We start from the raw sequence: 20132 nt of genomic DNA on the forward strand, positions 1-20132 counted from the left end.
CCGCCCCGCGGCCCCGGCGCCCGGCCGACTCCAGCCGCCTCCGATTGGCCGGGGCCCCGCGGCGTCGGCGGAGCAGGCTCACCTGCGGCAGGTGAGGGCGCCCTGATTGGGCGGCGAGCCTGAAGCAGGGGCCCGCGGACTGGCTGCGCCCTGAGCTCCCCCCGGAGGCCGAGGGGACCACCTGCACGGAGGCGGGGGCGGCGCCGCGAGACCGCCCGGGGCGTCGAGGGCTACCTGGCCGCGACCGCGTGGGCCCCGCCCCCGCCCGCAGCGCGGAGCCTCGGGGGGCGCCGCAGGGGGGACGGGGCGAGGGGAGGGAGCCCTCTACCCCCGAATGGGCGACGCAGGAGTCCATCCTCCCAAGAACTTTCAGCGCCACCCCGCGTGTGCACGGACGCACCCAGGTGGTAGACGCCGACCTCCGGACGGATGCCCTGTGACATCCCCCGGCGGGGCTGGTCTGCCTCCCGCTCCGCACCTTCGATCCGCCGCGGAGCCCTGCCTTCCAGAATGGTCTCTCCTCTCGGGGACTAACGGTTGCGTGTCAAGCCCCTCCGGCCACAGACTGTTACTCCTGAGCTTCCTGTTAGCATGTATAGGATCGTCTCCTTTTTCATCGAAACGCACGCTCGTCACCCTACTGCTAGCCTTAACCTACAATGATTCCATTTCAGCTGCCCTTGCCTGTGGGGAAAGCTTCCTGAACGTTGTTATCTCATTGCAAGCGAGGAGTCCGCTCCTTTATGCAAAACGGTAGTGTTCCTGGACCTCGGGGTTCTCGCACTTTCGCTCTCTGTCCTGGGTCCACTTCTGGGGGCGCCTAAGGCCCGCTTCTGGTTCCGCTCCGCTTAGCGGGCCGCCTGGGCCGCCTGGCGGTTGGGGACCTGCCTGCGGCTCAGGTCGTGATCCTGGGGTGGGAGATGAGTCCTGCATGGGGCTCCCTGCTGTGCACTCCCCCCTCTCGAATAATTACATAAATCTTATAAATAAATCTTATAAAAATAAATAATAAATAAATAAATAAATAAATAAATAAATAAATAAAAAATAAATAAATAAAGCGATGGCTATCAAGCACCTGGTGGTGCTGCTGGGGAATACAGATGAATGGAAACCATAGTCTCTGACCTCAGAAGGCTTCTAATCCACTTCCAAGACTAATTCAGGAAACGAGACAATAGGTAACCGAAAGAAACTTCGTGTTACTAAATGGAAACAAGTACTTGAGTACCTGCCATGTGCAAAGTTCTGTTCTTTACCCTCAAGGGAATGTAACACCTTGAAGAGAAAGGCAGATACCAGGGGAAGGAAGAGCCAGGAGAAGGAACAAATCACTGGGGGCTGTGAGTGTCAGAGAAAACTTCAAGATGGGGGAGCTTGGGCAAGAGGTAAAAGGAGCTCCAACACTGACCAGAAGTCTTTTAGGTGAAAGGGTTATCTTAGAGATTATTTAGATCATCCTCTTGCCCTACAGCCTCCTGCCCTACATGTGTGTGCCGGAGGTCCACACAACCACAGAGAGATGAGACAGCCTCTGTTGAAACTCTTTTCTTTTTTTTTTTTTTTTTAAGACTTTATTTATTCATGAGAGACACACAGAGAGAGAGGCAGAGACACAGGCAGAGGGAGAAACAGGCTCCACGCAGGGAGCCCGATGTGGGACTCAATCCCGGGACTCCAGGATCACGCCCTGGGCCGAAGGCAGGTGCCAAACCGCTGAGCCACCCAGGGATCCCCCCATTCTGCTTTTTGTACAACTCTTTAACTGTTAAAATATCCTTTCTGGAATCTGCTTCTTGGTTACCTCTGCTCTCCAGAGTTACACAAAATAATCTCATTATCCTTTGCCAATGACAGCCCTATCTTTGAATATTTTAAGATTCTTATTATGAGCCTTCTAAGTCTTTCCTTCTCCAAGCTAAACATCTTTAAATCCTTCAAAGAGTCTTCATCTGGTATGGTTTCACAAGCCTCCCACACCCCCTTCACAACCCACCCTCTGCCCAGAGATAATCTCTTGTTTTTTACTGAACCAAGATCTGAACCAGGCACTGGAGAAATCATCTCTCCATGAGATGGACAGATCTGAATTCAAATCCTGTCCCCCTAGTTTCTAGTTTCTAGCTAGTCCTTGGCCAGCTCACATCTCTCTGAAAACTTCTGCATCCAGAAGGTAGTTATGATGACAGTAATACCTTCCAGCAAAACAAGGCCTAAATAATATAACACACATCATATTCTTAGCATAGCACGGTCCATGTTAAGCACTGCCATGATGGCTGTTTCCATCATCTGCATTTATAGCACAAGAACGCATTCACAGATACAACAGCCATATCGCACCACTGAGTTAGTTATAGTCACCTTGTGGCAAACGAAAACCCACAAGCCTTGGGCACCTGGGTGGCTCACTGGTTGGGCATCTGCCTTCGGCTCAGGTCCTGATCCCTGCGGTCCTGGGATCAAGTCCCGCATCAGGCTCCCCATACCGAGCCTGCTTCTCCCTCTGCCTGTGTCTCTGTCTTTCTCTGTGTATCTCTCATGAATAAATAAATAAAATCTTTATTTTTTTTAAATTTTTATTTATTTATTATAGTCACAGAGAGAGAGAGAGAGAGGCAGAGACATAGGCAGAGGGAGAAGCAGGCTCCATGCACTGGGAGCCTGACATGGGATTCGATCCCGGGTCTCCAGGATCGCGCCCTGGGCCAAAGGCAGGCGCCAAACCGCTGCGCCACCCAGGGATCCCAATAAATAAAATCTTTATTAAAAAAAAACCCACAAGCCTTTATTTTCACTCGTACTACTATTAAGTCAAGTCTCTCACATCCTGTATTTGTACAGTTGTTTCTTAACTAAAGTGCATTTGCTTTTAACCGTATTTAATTTCATACTTTTTGCTTTTTTTTTTAAGATTTTATTTATTTATTCATGAGAGAGAGAGAGAGAGGCAGAGACACAGGCAGAGGGAGAAGCAGGCTCCATGCAAGGAGCCCGATGCAGGACTCGATCCCAGGACTCCGGGGTCACGCCCTGGGCCGAAGGCAGGCGCTAAACCGCTGAGCCACCCGGGCTACCCTTACTTTTTGCTTTGAAAGTAAAATATTAACATAGAAAAGTGAACATCAAAATAATGTCAATGGTTAATATTAAATGAGAAAAAGTAAATACAGATAGTATGCATCCTAGTTATTTCTGTACAAAATATTTGTGTATACAAGTATGAAACATGAAAGTAATTTTGGAGCATGCAAATGATTTGATATTCTCCAGGTTCCTTTTCCCATAAAGTTGCTTGCGTAAGTGGTAAGTTTATAAATCCCATTGTCATTGACATTTATTTCTTGTAGTCTTTGTGTGTGTGTGGGTGGGTGAGTGGGTGGGTGTGTGTAACCCAAGTGGGCACAAATCTTACAGGTTTTTTTTAAAGATTTTATTTATTAAAAAAAAAGAGTATTTGAGAGAAAGAGCACCAACGGTGGGAGGGGGGGAGGTGTGGGCAGAGGAAGAGGGAAAAGCAGACTCCCTGCTGAGCGGGGAGCCCAATGTGGGGCTCCATCCCAGGACCCCAAGATCATGACCTGAGCCAAAGGCAGGCACTTAACCAACTGAGTCACCACCAAAACCTAGGGTCACCTATATCTGTTGACTAATTCTCATGTGTCATTCATGGATTTTTTTTTCTTTTTTCTTTTTTTTTTTTTTTTTCCATTTATGGATTATCTTGAAAGAAGTTTCAGGACAGCCCCGGTGGCGCAGCGGTTTAGCGCCGCCTGCAGCCTGGGGTGTGATCCCAGGGTCCTGGGATGGAGTCCCACATCGGGCTCTCTGCATGGAGCCTGCTTCTCCCTCTACCTGTGTCTCTCGCTCTCTGTAAATAAATAAATCTTTAAAAAAAAAAAAAAAAAGGAAGTTTCCATGGAGTAGTGGGATAGGCAATAAAACCTGCATGGAGTAGGGTGAGAGAATATAAATTAAGGAAATAAAGACAGTGATATAGGGGCACCTGGGTGGCTTGGTCAGTTAAGCACCTGTCTTCAGCTCAGGTCATGATTCTGGGGTCCTGAGATCAAGCCTTGCATTGGGGCTCCCTGCTCAGCAGGGAGTAGGCCGCTCCCCCTCCACGCCTGCTCTCTCGATTTCTCTCTCTCAAATAAATAAATAAAATCTGAAAGGAAGAAAGAAAGTGACTACAGACGGTTCAACCCAGATTTTGCTGGGAGGACAACAGAGAAAAGGAGCAGCAGCCCACAGGGTAGTTAGAGGAAGTCAGAGTAGGTGTTTTGTTTGCATGGAAACACTGTATGCCAGCCAATAGCAATGATCCAGCAAAAAGAAAAAAATAATCACAGAAAAAAAGAATCATGAGAAAGAGGGGACAGTTGCAATACCAAGTTCTTGAGGAGAGAGGAGATGGGACATTCAAGTTGAACATTAAAAGGAGGCAGAGCTAACCATCCCATCCTCTGCAACAAGAGGGAAGTGCATGACACAGCTAGTTCCTCTGTTCATGGGAAGAGGATTGATTTCTGTTCTCAGGGAAATGTAAGGCAAAGTCACTAGGAAAGAGTGAAGAGGGAAAAGGAAGTTCAGGAGATTGAAAGAGTGGGGAGAGCCTTCTGCACAGATAGCACTCTCGCAAATATGAGCATTCCTAGAACCTGCTAGACTTTCTGTGACAAGTGTGATGAGCACCAGCCCACAAAGTGACACAGAGTGAGAAAGGCTAAAGATACTCCATAGGCTCAGGGAAGCAGCATCACGCAGGAAGCAGAGTGGCCATGGAGGGCAGATGAAGCTCATTTTCCAATAAAAGCCTTCTACAAAGAAGATCCCACCGAGGCTTGAATGTGTTGAGCCCAACTGCAGATCTCAGAGAATGCTGGCTATTAGGAGATGGGAGCATTTTGAATTGGGAGATAAGAAGAGGAAGAGGCCAGTGATCCAGGTCTAAGTTTCCTATTTTATTTTATTATGAAGACAATGAAATCTTGAGGTTGTGTTAAAAAAAATAAATTCAGGGTGGGAAGAAGTGGAGGTGAGAATTGAACACAGTAGGGGGACACCTGGGTGGCTCAGCGGTAGAGCATCTGCCTTTGGCTCAGGGCATGATCTCCCTCCCTCCCTCCCCCTCCCCCCTCATCAGGCTCCCTGCAGGGAGCCTGCTTCTCCCTCTGCCTCTGTGTCTCTCATGAATAAATAAATAAAATCTTAAAAAAAAAAAAAAAAAAAAACTGAACACGCTAGCTAGTGCTGGTGAGCTGTGTAAACAATGGATATAAACTTGGGGAAAGGCCAAACTGGTGCAAATTTTATCCCGTAGCTGTTTGATTGCATGAAAGAGTAAGTGGTTAGTTGGGTTTGACCATAGTTGGGTTTTTCCTAAGTAGGTAGAGAAAGCAGCAAGGACTCTAAAGAGGTTTGCATCTCTTAATAGTTTTTCCTAGTTCTCTGTCCTTCCAGTGTTTCTTTTTTGCTAACCATAAGCAATTATAAATAAGTAAGCAAATACATAAATAAATGTGTGGATATACAAACACGCATCTCCATATCATCTTGCTTTTTTTTCTTTATGCAAAAGATAGCACAGTACATTTTTTTTTTTTTTATCATGTAACTGTGCATCTTGGAGTCTCCTCCTGAGGACATGGAGAACTTCCTCATTCTCTTCTACAGTTACCTAATGTTCTGCTGTATGCTTATAATGTTTATGTAGCCAGTTTTAACTTAGAGACACCTGGATTGCTTCCAGTCTTCTGCTAACATAGGTCATGAAATGAATAAACATGCACAGCTATCATTTCACATCAATGGAAGCTGCTTCGTAAGATAAATCTCCGGAAACGTGAATACTGGGTCAAGGGTAGTGCAGATATTGACAAACAGTCCCCCGCTCCCATTTATATTTACATGATCTATTGGCATATCTACTCTCCCATAGTCTTGCGAAAGAGTGCTTATCAAACATTTCAATTTTGCTAATCTGATTAATGTGAATTAAAACCTCAGCTTAGTTGCTTAGTTTTATTTTTGAAACTCTGTGATGACTGCAAAGAACTATTCATTGTAAATAGGGCATAGTCAACATCAGAGTTTCTTTCTTTGTTTTTTTAAGATTTTATTTATATATGTGACAGAGAGAGAGAGAAAGAGCAAGAGCATGGTCACAAAAGCAGAAGTGGCTGGCAGGAGAGGGAGAAGCAAGCTCCCACAGAGCACAGAGCCTGAGGTCATGATGCCAGGCCTCATCCCAAGACCTGAGCCCAAGGCAGACGCTTAACTGACTGTGCCACCAGGCGCCTTCGGATTAGTTTTGTGTATCTCAAACTGATCACCCCCTAACTTTAAGTCCTGTGTATTCTGTGAACTGTCTCTTCCTTTATTTTGCTTACTTTTTATTGGTAGTTGTCTTTTACTTATCCATTTGTAAGGGCTCTTTATATATTCAGGAATTAGACCTTTGCATATACTCTCAGTTGATTTCCCCCCAGTTGGCTATTTTTGTCTTCTGACTCGATTTGTGTGATATTTGTCTGTCTTTGCCACGCAGGTAGAAGGCTTCCAATTGCCTGTTTTGTATTTATCAGTCTTTTCTCTAACGGCTTCTAAATTTTGAATCAAAGTTAAAAATATGTTCCCCACTTTAAGATGATGAAAGAGGGATCCCTGGGTGGCGCAGCGGTTTGGCGCCTGCCTTTGGCCCAGGGCGCGATCCTGGAGACCCGGGATCAAATCCCACGTCGGGCTCCCGGTGCATGGAGTCTGCTTTTCCCTCTGCCTGTGTCTCTGCCTCTCTCTCTCTCTCTCTCTCTCTCTGTGACTATCATAAATAAATAAAAATTAAAAAAAAAAAAAAGATGATGAAAGAATTCTTTGTATTTTTTAAATTGATATGTACTTGGCATATAACATGTTAGTTTCAGATGTATAACAATGATTTGATATTTTTCTATAGTGTGAAATAACCTCAAATCTAGTAAATATCTATTATCATATGTAGTTATACATTTTCTTTTTCTTGTGATGAGGATTTTTAAGATCCACTCTCTTAGGATCTTTAAGATCCACTTTTTTTTTTTTTTAAGATTTTATTTATTTGTTCATGAGAGACACAGAGAGAGAGAGAGGGAGAGGGAGGGAGAGAGAGAGGCAGAGGGAGAAGCAGACTCCATGAAGGGAGCCTGATGCAGGACTCCATCCTGGGACAGGGATCACACCCTGAGCTGAAGGCAGATGCTCAACCCCTGAGCCCGCCTCCCCCCCCAACCCCCGCTGGGCCCCTATATTTTCTTTTTAATATGACACACATTCCCACAACCTGTACAAGTCCCCTTCCACCAAATTTCAAAATACCTACACTATTATAGATACCTCCTTGTGCTTATTACTCACACATCTGTGTCTCTAAATCCATACATTCTACGTGGCACATCATTTACATATGTTATCCTAATAAACTTCCACAACTACCCAAAGAGATGTCTTTTCTTTTTTAAGATTTTATTTATTCATGAGAGACAGAGACAGAGAGAGAGAGAGAGGCAGAGACGCAGGCAGAGGGAGAAGCAGGCAGAGGGAGAAGCAGGCAGAGGGAGAAGCAGGGAGCCCGATGTGGGACTCGATCCCAGGACCCCAGGATCATGCCCTGGGCGGAAGGCAGGCCCTAAACCGCTGAGGCGCCCAGGCATCCCTTAAGAAATGTTTTTTAACCCTCATTTTACAGATAAAGTGAGAGTTGGAATAGCTACGATGTAACTGGCGGTGACCACTATGTACTTGTTACATAAGAACATGCTAGCCTTCGCCAGTGTTATTCTCAAATTTCTCCCCTTGCATTTTTCCCCCTGAGAGTTACTAAATACCTCAACAAAAATTCCACCTCTGTAGGAGTAACTCTTCTAAGCCAGGTTCTGGTTGAACTGTGGGCCATAGAAAAATGAAATCAAGAGACGAAGAGCCACTGAAGTTCTAACACAGCATGCTAAGTGTGTACCTTGTCCCCTGCTCTCCTGGTTTTCGTGTCCTTCATGAAATTCAGTTATATAACATTATCTGGTTATTTTTCTCCATTTTTCTTCAGTTTAAAAGCCCTCTGGATGAAGACAGCAAGTGTCCTGCCAAATACATTCTTCTAATTCTTGTGAAAGTCAGAGTAATAACAAAAAGAGACTGGAAGCTTCCCAAACAGGGGAAATGGTGAACAAATGCCAGGGTCAGGAGAGAGTCGAGTCTACTTAGGCCACTGAAGAACCAGCCTGGTGGAGGCAGACACTGAACGAGACGTTTGGAAAGACAGGGTGACGCCAGATTCAGGCTACAGATTGCTTACAAGACCAGGCCAAGACATGTGCCTGAGCCACTCACGAGGCAACAAGAACTTATAAATGATCAACTCTGACTGATAAGATTAAATGTTTTTATTTTTATTTTTTTAAGATTTTTATTTTAGGTGTGCCTCGGCGTCCCAAACTACTACCCTAAGACTGCTCAGGCAGTGATGTTTCAAAAAGACTGAAATTAAAAGATTCTGAAAGATGGCAGACTGGTGAGGCTCAACCAACACCTCCCAAGTTCGTGCTGTTCCTCTGGGGCCCTGCAGGTCAGTGACCACAAGCCAGTTCCTGTCTTTGAGGAGCTCAAATTGACTGGGAGGGGTACCAACAAAAGTGTAGTGTGGTGGGTATGACAACAGGACCTGCTGCAAAGTCTGGTGGGAGAGAAGAGCCCAACGTAGTCTGGAAAGAAAGGCAGAAGGTAAAGGGACAGAAAGCTGGGAGACTCTGTCCCCAGCCTCACCTGTGGAAAGTTAGCTATGAGGAAAGGGAAGAACTTTACAGGGCAAAGCAATGAGCTGGAACAGCCTATCAAGATTATGAACCAAACAGTTAATGAGGGAGAAAAGAGGAATGTTCTCTTAACGATGATCAAGCCCAAGGGCACGGTCGGTCGTGTAGCAGGCCAGCTGGATTTACTTCCAGGACCCTCTCTGGCCCCCATCGGCTAAACAGAAGAAAACAAATCATGTAGGTTGGCAGGCCTGGGAAAGGAGCTAAAAAACTAGTTTATGGTGATAGAAGATAGAAATCAGGAAGGATGGAACTGAGTGGGAAGGGGCCCCAGAAGAATCCTGGGGACTGCAGGGTTCTAGATCTTACTAGAAGAGTTGTTACCAGTGAGCATACAGTTGTCAAAACTCAATGAACTGGACACTTAACTATGCATTTTATTATACATTTTATTGTATAAAGAAATGCTATAATCAAATTAAAATACTTGAAGGACGGGGGGGGGGGGGGAAGACTAGAACAGTTAAGATACAAACTAAGAGGGAAATTAGACCCCAGGAAGAACTTCGAATCAGTCTGAGAACCAAAGGGACGTAGGTATTGGTTTAAGATCTTATTTATTTATTCATGAGAGACAGACAGAGAGAGAGAGGCAGAGACACAGGCAGAGGGAGAAGTAGGCTCCATGCAGGGGCCCAACGTGGGACTCGATCCTGGGTCCCCAGGATCACGCCCTGGGCCGAAGGCGGCGCTAAACTGCTGAGCCACCGGGGCAGCCCCGGGATGTGGGTATTTGAAGAAAAAACAGACACCTACCATTTGCCAAACCTTGGCCTAGACTCACATATTTCAATTTATCTGCAGACCCAGCCCTACCCAGCTGAGTGTAGACAGTAATGTGTTGTAGTTAGTGCAGGGAGAGGATGGGAGAGCCGTGACGAATGGCAGATTTTGTGGCAGTGCAGGGTAGGCTGTGACATAAAAGTTGTGAGGCCTCAGTCCAGTGCAGGAGGCAGAAGGGGAGAGAAAGGCAAGGAATGCTGGACATGTCTGAAGGGATTTCTCCAGAAACTTGAAAATTCAGAAAACTGGGTCCATCTGTGACTCAACTTTCTCTTCCACAAATAAAGGAATGGAATTTTTATTGATTTACTTATTTTTAAAAGACTTTATTTGTAAGTAATCTCTACACCCAACATGGGGCTCAAACTTACAACCCCTGAGATCAAGAGTTCCATGCTCTATGGACTGAGCCAGTCAGGCACCTCAAGGAATAAAAGTTTAAAATACCAAATAAGGGACATCTGGGTGGCTCAGTGGTTGAGCATCTGCCTTTGGCTCAGGGCCTCATCTCGGGATCGAGTCCCACATTGGGATCCCTGCAGGGAGCCTGCTTCTCCCTCTGCCTGTGTCTCTGCCTCATAAATAAATAAATAAATTAAATAAATAAATAAATAAATAAATAAATAAATAAATAAATAAATAAAATCTTAAAAAAAAAAACATAAGATCACTTCAAGGGCTCATAAAACCACTCTACCCAGATCCTACCCCCAAGATTCCAAATCTGAGAAGCGGCACAAACACTCTTTTGTTTTTAGGTACCAGGTGATGCTGATGTGTATCCTGGGCTGAAAACAATCATTTTCAAAGGAGAATCAGGGGTGCCTGGGTGGCTCAGCGGGTGAGCATCTACCTTCAGCTCGGGCGTGATCCTGGGGTCCCAGGATCAAGTCCTGCATCAGGCTCCCTGTGAGGAGCCTGCTTCTCCCTCTGCCTGTGTCTCTGCCTCTTTCTCTGTGTCTCTCATGAATAAATAAAAAAAAAATCAAAAAAAAAAAAAAAAAACCACCAAAAACAAAAGGAGAATCATAGTCTCAGGAAACTGCTGGGATCTAGGGTTGCACCGGGTAGGAGGGCACCAGACAACGCTGGAGAAGGATTCAGGGCTGACCTGAACTCTAGGTTAGGATTAGAAGTATTCGCAGCCCACCTGACAAACTACGTGCTTCCAATACTTTGATTAAGTGCTCTTTATTTGATGCTTTGCGTTCACAGCGCTGTAAGGCCTGCCCAACCGAGGCGTCCGGCCGGTCACCGGTCAGGCGGCCTGGGGTCGAGGGCAGGGGGCAATCAGCCTCCTACCTAACCTTCTTTCTGGGACCATTCTCTGTAGGCCCCTGCGAAGTTGCGAGCCCTGTGGAGACAAAGCAGGTGAGCAGGCGGGCCCGGGAGGCGCCGCGTCACCCCCCAGCGGGCGCCCCCTGCCCCATACCCTGCGTATCCCAGGCCTCGGGCCAGCTGCGTGGCCTGCAAGCCCCGCTTGCCCATCTGACAGAAGAAGATGAGGTTCTCCTCTTGCAGCTTCGGCTTCTCGGCGGCGTACAAAGCCTGGAAGGCAGCTGGCTCCATCTGCAGGGCGCTCTCCAGCTCGGACACTGGGAGGCGGCGAGGCAGGGTCGGAACCGGCGGTGGGCGAGCCCAGGTGGGGCCTGGAGGCACTGGGGCCGCGGCCCCAACCGATCCCCAAGGGACCCCTCCCCCCCTCCCCGGCCAACCTCGAGGCCCCGATAGGCCCAGCTGCCGGGAGGGGCCGGGCGGCTGCACCGGGGCCACGTCCGCGGCAGCGAGGGGGAGCGGCGGGCGGTACCCGGTACCCGGTACCCACCCCGCAGCCGCCAGCCCGCAGCCCCGGGGAGGTCAGGCGCCGAGGAGCGGGTCCTCCCCCTCCTCGCCGCCGCTCTCCCCTCAAACTGGAAGGGCCGGTTCCGCGGCCCGGATCCGCCTCCCGCCAGCCCTTCCGGGAGGCTCGGGGTGGGGAGGCTGGGGGCCCTCAGGGGAACAAGGACCCCCGTACCCGTGCCTCCCCCCACGCCGCCCTGGGAGCCCCCCCAGGCCACCCGCGCGGGCGTCCCCGGTGTCCCGTACCCGGGATGTTGAGCGCCCCCGGGATGGTCCCCGCTGCCGCCTCCTCCCGCGATCTCACGTCGATGAGCCGGGCCTGGCCCGCGGCCAGCAGCGAGCGCAGTTCAGGCAGCGAGACCGTGGGCGCTGCGGAAGGAGGCAGCAGAGCCTGGGGCGGCGCGGCGGCCCCCACCACCTGGCGGCCCCCACCACCTGGCGACCCCCTCCACCTGGCGGCCCCCTCCTGGCGACGCCCTCCACCTGGCGGCCCCCACCTGGCGACGCCCCTCCACCTGGCGGCCCCCTCCTGGCGACGCCCTCCACCTAGCGGCCCCCACCTGGCGACGCCCTCCACCTAGCGGCCCCCACCTGGCGACCCCTCCACCTGGCGGCCCCCTCCACCTAGAGGCCCCCACCTGGCGGCCCCCTCCACCTGGCGGCCCCCACCTGGCGACCCCCTCCACCTGGCGGCCCCCTCTACCTATACCGGCCCCCACCTGGCGACGCCCTCCACCTGGCGGCCCCCACCTGGCGACGCCCCTCCACCTGGCGGCCCCCTCCACCTAGCGGCCCCCTCCACCTAGCGGCCCCCACCTGGCGACGCCCTCCACCTAGCGGCCCCCACCTGGCGACCCCTCCACCTGGCGGCCCCCACCTGGCGACGCCCCTCCACCTGGCGGCCCCCACCTGGCGACGCCCCTCCACCTGGCGGCCCCCTCCACCTAGCGGCCCCCTCCACCTAGCGGCCCCCACCTGGCGACGCCCTCCACCTAGCGGCCCCCACCTGGCGACCCCTCCACCTGGCGACCCCCTCCACCTAGAGGCCCCCACCTGGCGGCCCCCTCCACCTGGCGGCCCCCACCTAGCGACCCCCTCCACCTGGCGGCCCCCTCCACCTAGCGGCCCCCACCTGGTGGCGCCCCTCCACCTAGCGGCCCCCTCCACCTGGCGGCCCCCCACCTGGCAGGGGCCTGCGAGCCGCGCGCCGCCGCTCCCCCTCGGCCGGGCCGCGCGCTCCCGGGGGCCGCGGCGAGGACAGGAGGGCCCCGGGGCCCCGCAGGTACCTCCAGCCATGGTGCGCGCCGCGACGGCGAGCTGCAGGAACGCGGCCCGGGGCCGCCCCCGCGGAGCCGCCAGCATCTCGCCCGCCCTCCGGGAGCCCGGAGCCGGGACCGGAACCGGAAGCGAAGGCCCCGCCCCGCCCCCCGCCGCACCTGTTCCGCGGGGCCGTGAAGCCCGCTCGCCAGTCTAGCGATTGCCCAGCGCGCGGGCGGGCGGCACACGGGGGCCCTGGGACCCCTGGGACCCGGCCACGCCCCACCCTAACCTTGGCCCAACCCTCCCGGGCAGAGTGCAAGGCGCCTCCCTTCCCTCCGCCCCCACCGACCAGAGGAGGAAAACCACGAGACAACAGTGGCTCTGAACGTTTTATCTTTAAAAAAAAAAAAAAAGAAAGAAAGAAAGAAAAGGAAGAAAAAGAAACACCATCCCCACAAGGGGAAGGCCCCACGTGGGCCCCTGTCTTCTCCCTGGCTCCAGAGGCTTCCGCACAGGCCCTGGCCGCCCGCCGGCCCATCTCCTGTTCCTGGGGCAGGAGCCGCTGCTAAGCATCCTTTCCCCCACTTCTCGCGAAAGCCTGTTCCCGAGAGTCCTCGAGCGCACACCTGAGCTCCAGGGTGAGGAAGACCCGGTGGGAGCGCCAGAGTCCTGGGGCAACCAGAGCGTCACTTGTCAGCAGACCCTCTGCTGGTTCTCGAAGCAAGCACAGGGCAAGCCCCCACGTTGTGTCCGGTATCCAGCATGGAGACGGCACATGCATGTGAAGAGGGACACGAGGGCTCAGGGGCCGCGCGGTGGGACTGGACGAGGCTGTCAGCGCACACCCACGTGTGTTTCACACCACTGCACGCTGCTGTCACCGGGCCTCAGTTCAAAGCCATGCTTTCTGAGCTCCCCCTGGTCCCACGCCAGAAGTGGGTGGTGAAGGAAAGGGGCACGGGTGAGCCGTTCTCCTGGACTATCTGCAGTTCTTGGAAAGGGGCTGTAGGGCCTAAGGCCCTCGAGTCCCCACAGTTAGTTGCTGTCATTCTTGATGACGACCTCTACTCCGTGGTGCCGCAGCTGAGCCCGTAGCAGCAGGTTCTTGTTTTTAAGATCTTCCACCTGATGTGGGAGGGAGGCCATGAAGACAGTGAGTAGAAAAGCTGGCACAGCGAAATCCCTGCATGTACAGAGACATCCGCTAGGGAGGGGGAAAAGGACGAAGCCCTCTACGGAAAGCAGGGGCGGGAGACCCCAGCTGGCTCGTGGGCCATGGAGTTGAGGAGGGCCGGACCGCAGAGGGGTCTGACCTGCTGTCGGAGCACATCGTTGTCCAGCTGCAGTTGGTCGAGCCCCTGCAGTTCTTCAGACAACCGGTGGTTACTCTGTCGAAGCTCCTGGATATAATCACAGGCTTTGGACAGAATCCCACCTTTACTCTGCAAGAAAAGGCCAACGAAATGAGGACTAAAATACGTGATACGTGGCTCACCTTCCAAAAGCACACCCACACTCTAGACCTCAGTTTCCCCTAAGTGGGAGAACATTGCACAAGGATACAGGAACCTCAGACAGAGAAGCCACGTGTGCCCTCTCTACCATTTCTGGAAACAATACCAGGAGACAGAATTCAGGCATCCTGCCCACTACAGGGTCTTTCCATGACCTGGCCAGACTTGGTGCTCTCCATGGAGCAGTCTGGGATGATCTTGGACAGCTGCACAATCCAGTTGTTAATCTTGTCTCGGCGGCGGCGTTCAACTGTGGGGCACAGGGGGGGACAAGGTGACTCCGGGAGAACTCCCCACAGGCCCTGTAACTCCACCTACACTCTCCCACTCAGACACCCCTGCTGTTCCCAATCTCAGCTGACAGTACCTACCTTCATTATGCTGAGCCCTGCGTTTCTCATCCCGAGTCGTCCTGGGAGCTTCTGACTTCCTGACAACAGAGCCCAGGGTGGCCAGAGTCCGGGAAGATAAAAAAAATCAGATTGGAGGCTCGAATAAGGAAGGACACGGAGTTAGCAGAAGGACACGGAGTTGGCAGGGATCAAGACCACCGTGGTGGGCGGGGGGTGGGAGTGAATGGGTGACGGGCACTGGGTGTTATTCTGTATGTTAGTAAATTGAACACCAATAAAAAAAAAAAAAAGACCACCGTGGCAACTGAGAAAGACCAGGGGTTACTCACGGGGAATAAGGGTGAGTCCTGGGGGCAATGGAGCGCTGGCTTCCTCCCTGCAACACTTCCTGTGGCGACATCATCACAAAGAACTGTCCTGTGAAGACGCAGGGTCGGTTGTGTCAGGATGTGGGACTTAGGAACTTCATCAAGCTCTGAGGCCGAGGCCCTAGGATCCTCCTCTAAAAGAGACCTCCTTCGTCCTAGAAGGTCAGTCCCAGACTCACTGCCTGCCCAGGTCTTAGTGATCATGAAACGGTCCTGGGAAGGGCCCACCGTGCCCAGCCATGGCCCCCAGCCTATCCTAGCCCCTCCAGCCAGCAGCACCCGCACGGAGCTCACCAGTGCCAGGAGGGGTCGCCTGCCCCAGCAGTGCCTCTGAGCCCTGGGTAGTAACAACTGCTGCTGTACTCCCCGACGTGGTCCCCCCTGCCCCATCTCCCACTGCAGTGCTGGGGAAGTAAGTATAGTGCGTTTCGGCGGCCGTCCCCTCTGTGTCAACTGCATCGTCACTGGTGAACGCACCCTGGATCACGGCCTGGGAAGGGGCACAACAACACAGAGTCCAGTGTCAGGCACACTTCCCACTGAACCATGCTGCAGCTTCTGTCCCTAGGGCGGGGGAGAACGGAGAAACATCCAGAAAGGGAAAATCTAGTGCCTTGGAACAAGGAAGCCCCAGATGCCTCGCCACTCCTAGCCCCGCCCCTATCTCACGGGTTCAGCTGCACCTTGCTCTAGTCCCCTGGGCAGCCCAGGCCCGGGTACCTGGGTCATGGATTGAGTGGCAGGATAGCCACTGATGGCGCCAGTCCCCTCAGTCTGGCCATCCAGCTGCCCCTCAGACACCTGGATCACCCTGTACATCACCTAAAAGCAGGGAGGGAAGGGAAACGTGGAGAGAGAAAATACAAGAGTCAATGCTGGGGACCCCAGGACTTTCATAAAGCTTCTCTTGGACAGAGCCCCGGAATAAGAGTGCTTCAGAGACAAAGCTTCAGCCCCCTTCTGTCCCCAGAGGTTTCAGCCTAGACGCCCCCCAACGAAACCTCCTCCTCCCAGCCCTCCAACCCCCCTTACCCCCACACACAGGAGTCCACATCTTCACCTCCTCCAAGCCACGTCTCCCCTGACAGGTTCATTACCTCCCGCAACCCCAACCCCCAAGTGACACCTGCAGCCCCTTGGCCCCCTCCCTTACCTGGCCCCCTCCCTTACCTGGCCCCCATTCTCAGTTCGGAAGACGTACTTGACGTTGGGGTCAGGGAAAGTGGCAGCTGATTGGATGCTGGCAATAGCCACACTGGTTGGGTCCTCCCCAGTTGCCACTGCACCTAAATTAAAAGAGCAAAGGAAAAGTCTGCGAGTTCCTGCCTTTTCCCCTTGTTCCACCTGCACGTCATTTAGAAGGACCAGGTACACAGGAGATGCGCCCCTGGGAGAGAGGGAGAGGCCAGGATGGGCTCCTGGTTTCAGGTCTGTCTCTACCACCCACCTTCCTGAATCTGCACTGTCCCCTCTTCCGTTTCAGCTGTTTTCTGCTGCCTGTTTGTGAAGGAACAAAAAAAAAGAGGGGAAGATGTGAATAAAAAGCTCACTGACCCAGTAACCTATGGCTTCCAAACTCAATGGCATTCCCAACAGACGCTGAGTTAGGTGAGAATAGCAGCAGCTAGTATTTACTGAGTGTTTACTGTGTGCGTAGTACTGAGCTAAGCACTTAACACGCGTTATCGTTTAATATTAAGGACAACACAATGGGTGAGTAGCTCTACTTGCATTTTGTAGATGAGACCGGATGACACAGCTAGTAAGTGATGGAGCTGAAACCAGAATCCAGGTCTGCTGGACTCCAGAGCCAGTGCTTGTAGCCATTCTGCATTCTTCCAGGCCTCCCACCTCCAGCCCCAGACCCTACCTCCTCTTCACTCACCCCTTCATCTCTCTGTAAGGGGGCTCATCCGAGGAACTGGTCCTTCTTTGGAAGTCTTCGAATCTCCTGCCTCACGGTCCTGAGTGCTAAGTCCTGGTAGAAATCAGGGAGTTTGCAATAAGTCCAGGAAACTGAAGAGCCTGTTTCAAGAAGCTAGGCTCCATGAAGACCCAGCCAGGAACAGAATCTAATCAATCTACAGAGAACAATCAGTTTTCTCCATTCTGGCGCTGAGAAGTGGGCTACAGTGGTTGAAAAAAAATAACTCTACAAATGGTGTTCCTTGGTCCTCTATTATCACTCCAGGTCGCAGTGGAGAGGGGATGCTTATACTTAAAGACTGAGAAACAACGTATTTCTGGATGGATCATGACTAAAGTTATAATGATGGTGGGACGCCTGGGTGGCTCAGTGGTTGAACATCTGCTTTTGGCCTGGGGCGTGATCCTGGGGTCCTGGGATCCAGTCTCACACACATCGGGCTCCCTGTGATGGGCCTGCTTCTCCCTCTGCCTGCGTCTCTGTCTCTCTGTGTGCATCTCTCATGAATATATAAAATCCTAAAAAAAAAATAAAGTTCAAAAAAAAGTTGTCATGATGGGCCAGGACTTTGGGGTTAAGAAGGCATGTTTAGATCACCACTATCAAAAACACAGGACCGGGGAGCCGGGGTGGCTCAGCGGTTTAGCACCACCTTGAGCCCCGGGCGTGATCCTGGAGACCCAGGGTTCGAGTCCCACGTCGGGCTCCCTGCATGGAGCCTGCTTCTCCCTCTGCCGGTGTCTCTGCCTCTCTCTCTTTCTCTCTCTGTTTCCCTCATGAATAAATAAAATAAAAATCTTAAAAACAAAACACAGGACCACTGGACGCCCTGGTGCTTCTTCTAGCTTCTCAACCACATAGTGTACCAAGAAATTTCTGTCCTCAAATCCAGGAAGGGGAAACCTGCCTGAACCATAAAGAACATAGGTGGCCCTTGGGCCTAATTCTACGTGGCCCCTGGGGCTCCAGCTTTGGGACATCCAGATTTATGTCATTCAAGACCTTAAACTCCAAACGCCTCATTTTTCAAGCCCCTTCTATTTTTCTTCACCAAGCCTTCCTGTAAAACCACACGGTTGCTGAAATGTTGCCATGACAACTCCAAATCAACTGAACCTCAGCAAGAAGAGAGAAAAAAACTCCAGGCTCAAGCTTCGGAAGGAGAGACAATGGAAAAGGAACTCATTTGCAAGGTGCCCGGTTTAGGACCCTGACACCCAGCCAGAGGGCAGGAAAACAAGGAAAACACAAAGAGCTGAGAAGACAAGTGGCTCCTCCAAAGAGACACAGCTACGTGTACAAGTGAACAGGGTGACAAAACCATCGCCGCGCGAAAGAGTACGATTTTTACCAAGTCTGTACCCAGAAGGTCCTCCCCAAAACCTTTCCTAAGAACAATCTTCAACGGAGGAGCCTTGGAAGCCTTCTTGGAAGGAAAGTAGTGACCCCAAAAAAGCCACCAGCACTCAAAACAACAAAGGGGAACCAAAAAAAAAAAAGAGAGAGAGAGAGAGAGAACTGAAAGTGAAACTGTCCGGAGGAAGTAACGCTGCGAGCAGCTCCCAGTCCCTTGGGGAAGGCGGCACCACCTACCTGTGCATCCTCAACCTACGGAGCCCGGGCGCTGCCTGCAGGGGGGCGTCTCTACCGCCCGCGGCTGTCAGCAGGGGCAGCCTCTGAGGACACCGGCAACCGGGTCGGGCTGCTCTGCGCACTGTTAGCTGGACATCCGGGAGCATTTCCCGGGCATCGGGGGATGCGACACGGAAGCGCGGACAGGATGTGGGGGCGGGCGCGCCGGGGCAGGGGGCCCTGCAACAGCCCCTGCTGTGGGGCTGGACACAAAGGGGAGGACGACCAAGTCCCCGAACCAGGCCGGCGTCTCCCGCAGGCCCCGCAGGCCCCGCAGCCGGCGGCGCGAGCCCGGGAGCCCGCGAGCCTGGAGGCCGGGCGGCCGGGAAGGGCTCGGGGCTCGGGGCTCGGGGCTCGGGGCTCGGCGGGCCCGGAGGAGGGCGGGGAGCGCGCTCGGCCCACAAGGCGGGGCGGGAGGCACGACGCGGGCACGGCCCCCTCCCGCAAAACAAAGGCGTCCTACGCGGGAGGCCGCCGGCCCTCGGGAGCGCAACCCCGCCTGCCCCGCCTGCCAGCCCCGCACACGGCCCCGCTCCGCCCGCGGCCGGCCCCCGACTCACCGGCCGCCGCCGCCGCCGCCGCCGCGGATCTCCCCGGACCGTGCTCTCCGTCCCCGGACTCGGAGAGCTCCATGGACAGCTGCTCATGCGCACTCCCGGCCTGCGGCCATGTCGGTGACGGGCGGAAGTGCCCGCCCCGCCGCCTCAGCCTCTGAGCCGCCCCACTTCCGGTCGCTCCCGCGGGCGCGGGGAGGTGCCGCCGGGGCGGAGAGGGAGGGGCTTCCTGCGGCCCGCGGAGGAGGGCGTTGAAGGGTTTGTCGCTTTCGGCAAGGACGGGAGGAAGGCGACGCGCGTGTGCTGCCGTCTTGCTGCTGGACGAGGCGTCCTCGGCGGCAGGAGGGAGCGAGGCCGGCTTAGGTGAAGGGAAGGACGTCGCACGGAGGCGCCATCTTTAACAAGGGCGGCCTGGGAGGCCATCTTGGATGAGGGCGCGCCGTGGGTGCCCCCGGGGATGCGGACGGCCCGGGCGTGCCCGCGTGTGCCCGCGTGTGCCCGCGTGTGCCCGCGTCCGCGGCGGCCGGCGTGTGTGCGGTGGCGGTGGCGGTGTTGGGGATCCTGGCGCCCGCCCTTCTCCGTTGAGGCCTGCCCTCGGGGATGTGGAGCCGTGCAGCCCGAGGACAAGAGTTCAGCTCTGGGGCAGGACGAGCTCGGGGCTCAGACGCCCGCGGCCGCGGCTTACCCCGGGGGTCTCGGGCAGAACTTTCGGCCTCGTTAGCCTCCCTAACTGACCTCAGATTGCAGACCTCCCATCTGTGACGCGGAGATAGCAGGACCCACCTTACAGGCCTGTTCGCGTGCACCTGCTAAAACCGAGGGCGCGGGCCCCTTGCTGGTAGAGCACCTGGCCTTTAGGGCTAGATAGGAGCGCTGTGTCATGTCAACTGAGGTTTCTCTTCCCCATTTCCTGAGCGCCGTGACCCCAGCTCTGGTCTCTAGCCCCAGGTCTCCAGGACGACAGCTGGGACCGAGTACCCAAACCACAACGGCACAAAGGCGTTTGGCCAAACGTGAAAATGCGACCTCTGTCACCCAAGACGAAGAAGGACGATC

At 53.4% G+C, this 20132-nt stretch overlaps 2 protein-coding genes and 1 long non-coding RNA gene across 7 annotated transcripts; 1 reads left to right on the forward strand and 2 right to left on the reverse strand.

The window, feature by feature from the left end:
• The first annotated feature begins 217 nt into the window (after nucleotides 1–217).
• On the forward strand, nucleotides 218–8430 carry LOC140626922 (uncharacterized). The gene is made up of 2 exons (XR_012025885.1): nucleotides 218–753; nucleotides 8081–8430. It is a non-coding gene; the product is annotated as an uncharacterized lncRNA (long non-coding RNA).
• A 2374-nt stretch (nucleotides 8431–10804) lies between these two features.
• On the reverse strand, nucleotides 10805–12892 carry TSTD1 (thiosulfate sulfurtransferase like domain containing 1). Of its 2 annotated transcripts, XM_072814826.1 has the most exons (4): nucleotides 12755–12892; nucleotides 11715–11837; nucleotides 11062–11224; nucleotides 10805–10983 (listed from the first exon to the last, which is right to left on the reverse strand). In XM_072814826.1, the coding sequence occupies exons 1-4, from the start codon at nucleotides 12828–12830 to the stop codon at nucleotides 10932–10934; spliced, it is 414 nt and encodes a 137-aa protein (XP_072670927.1). In that variant the 5' UTR covers nucleotides 12831–12892; the 3' UTR covers nucleotides 10805–10931. The 2 variants fall into 2 exon arrangements, with proteins under 2 accessions (XP_072670927.1, XP_072670928.1); XM_072814827.1 differs by lacking the exon at nucleotides 11715–11837 and having other exon boundaries at nucleotides 12755–12859.
• A 212-nt stretch (nucleotides 12893–13104) lies between these two features.
• USF1 (upstream transcription factor 1) lies at nucleotides 13105–19240 on the reverse strand. Of its 4 annotated transcripts, none has more exons than XM_072814819.1 (11): nucleotides 19083–19240; nucleotides 16849–16941; nucleotides 16411–16460; nucleotides 16134–16249; nucleotides 15684–15785; nucleotides 15258–15453; nucleotides 14925–15012; nucleotides 14614–14672; nucleotides 14398–14492; nucleotides 14042–14170; nucleotides 13105–13853 (listed from the first exon to the last, which is right to left on the reverse strand). In XM_072814819.1, exons 2-11 carry the CDS (start codon nucleotides 16854–16856, stop codon nucleotides 13764–13766), a joined length of 933 nt encoding a protein of 310 aa, XP_072670920.1. In that variant the 5' UTR covers nucleotides 16857–16941; nucleotides 19083–19240; the 3' UTR covers nucleotides 13105–13763. The 4 variants fall into 4 exon arrangements, with proteins under 4 accessions (XP_072670920.1, XP_072670921.1, XP_072670922.1 ...); XM_072814820.1 differs by lacking the exon at nucleotides 19083–19240 and adding an exon at nucleotides 18484–18790; XM_072814821.1 differs by lacking the exon at nucleotides 19083–19240 and adding an exon at nucleotides 18242–18366.
• Nucleotides 19241–20132: the final 892 nt, after the last annotated feature.

Source organism: Canis lupus, chromosome 38, assembly GCF_048164855.1.
Source record: "Canis lupus baileyi chromosome 38, mCanLup2.hap1, whole genome shotgun sequence".
Lineage (NCBI taxonomy): Eukaryota > Metazoa > Chordata > Mammalia > Carnivora > Canidae > Canis > Canis lupus.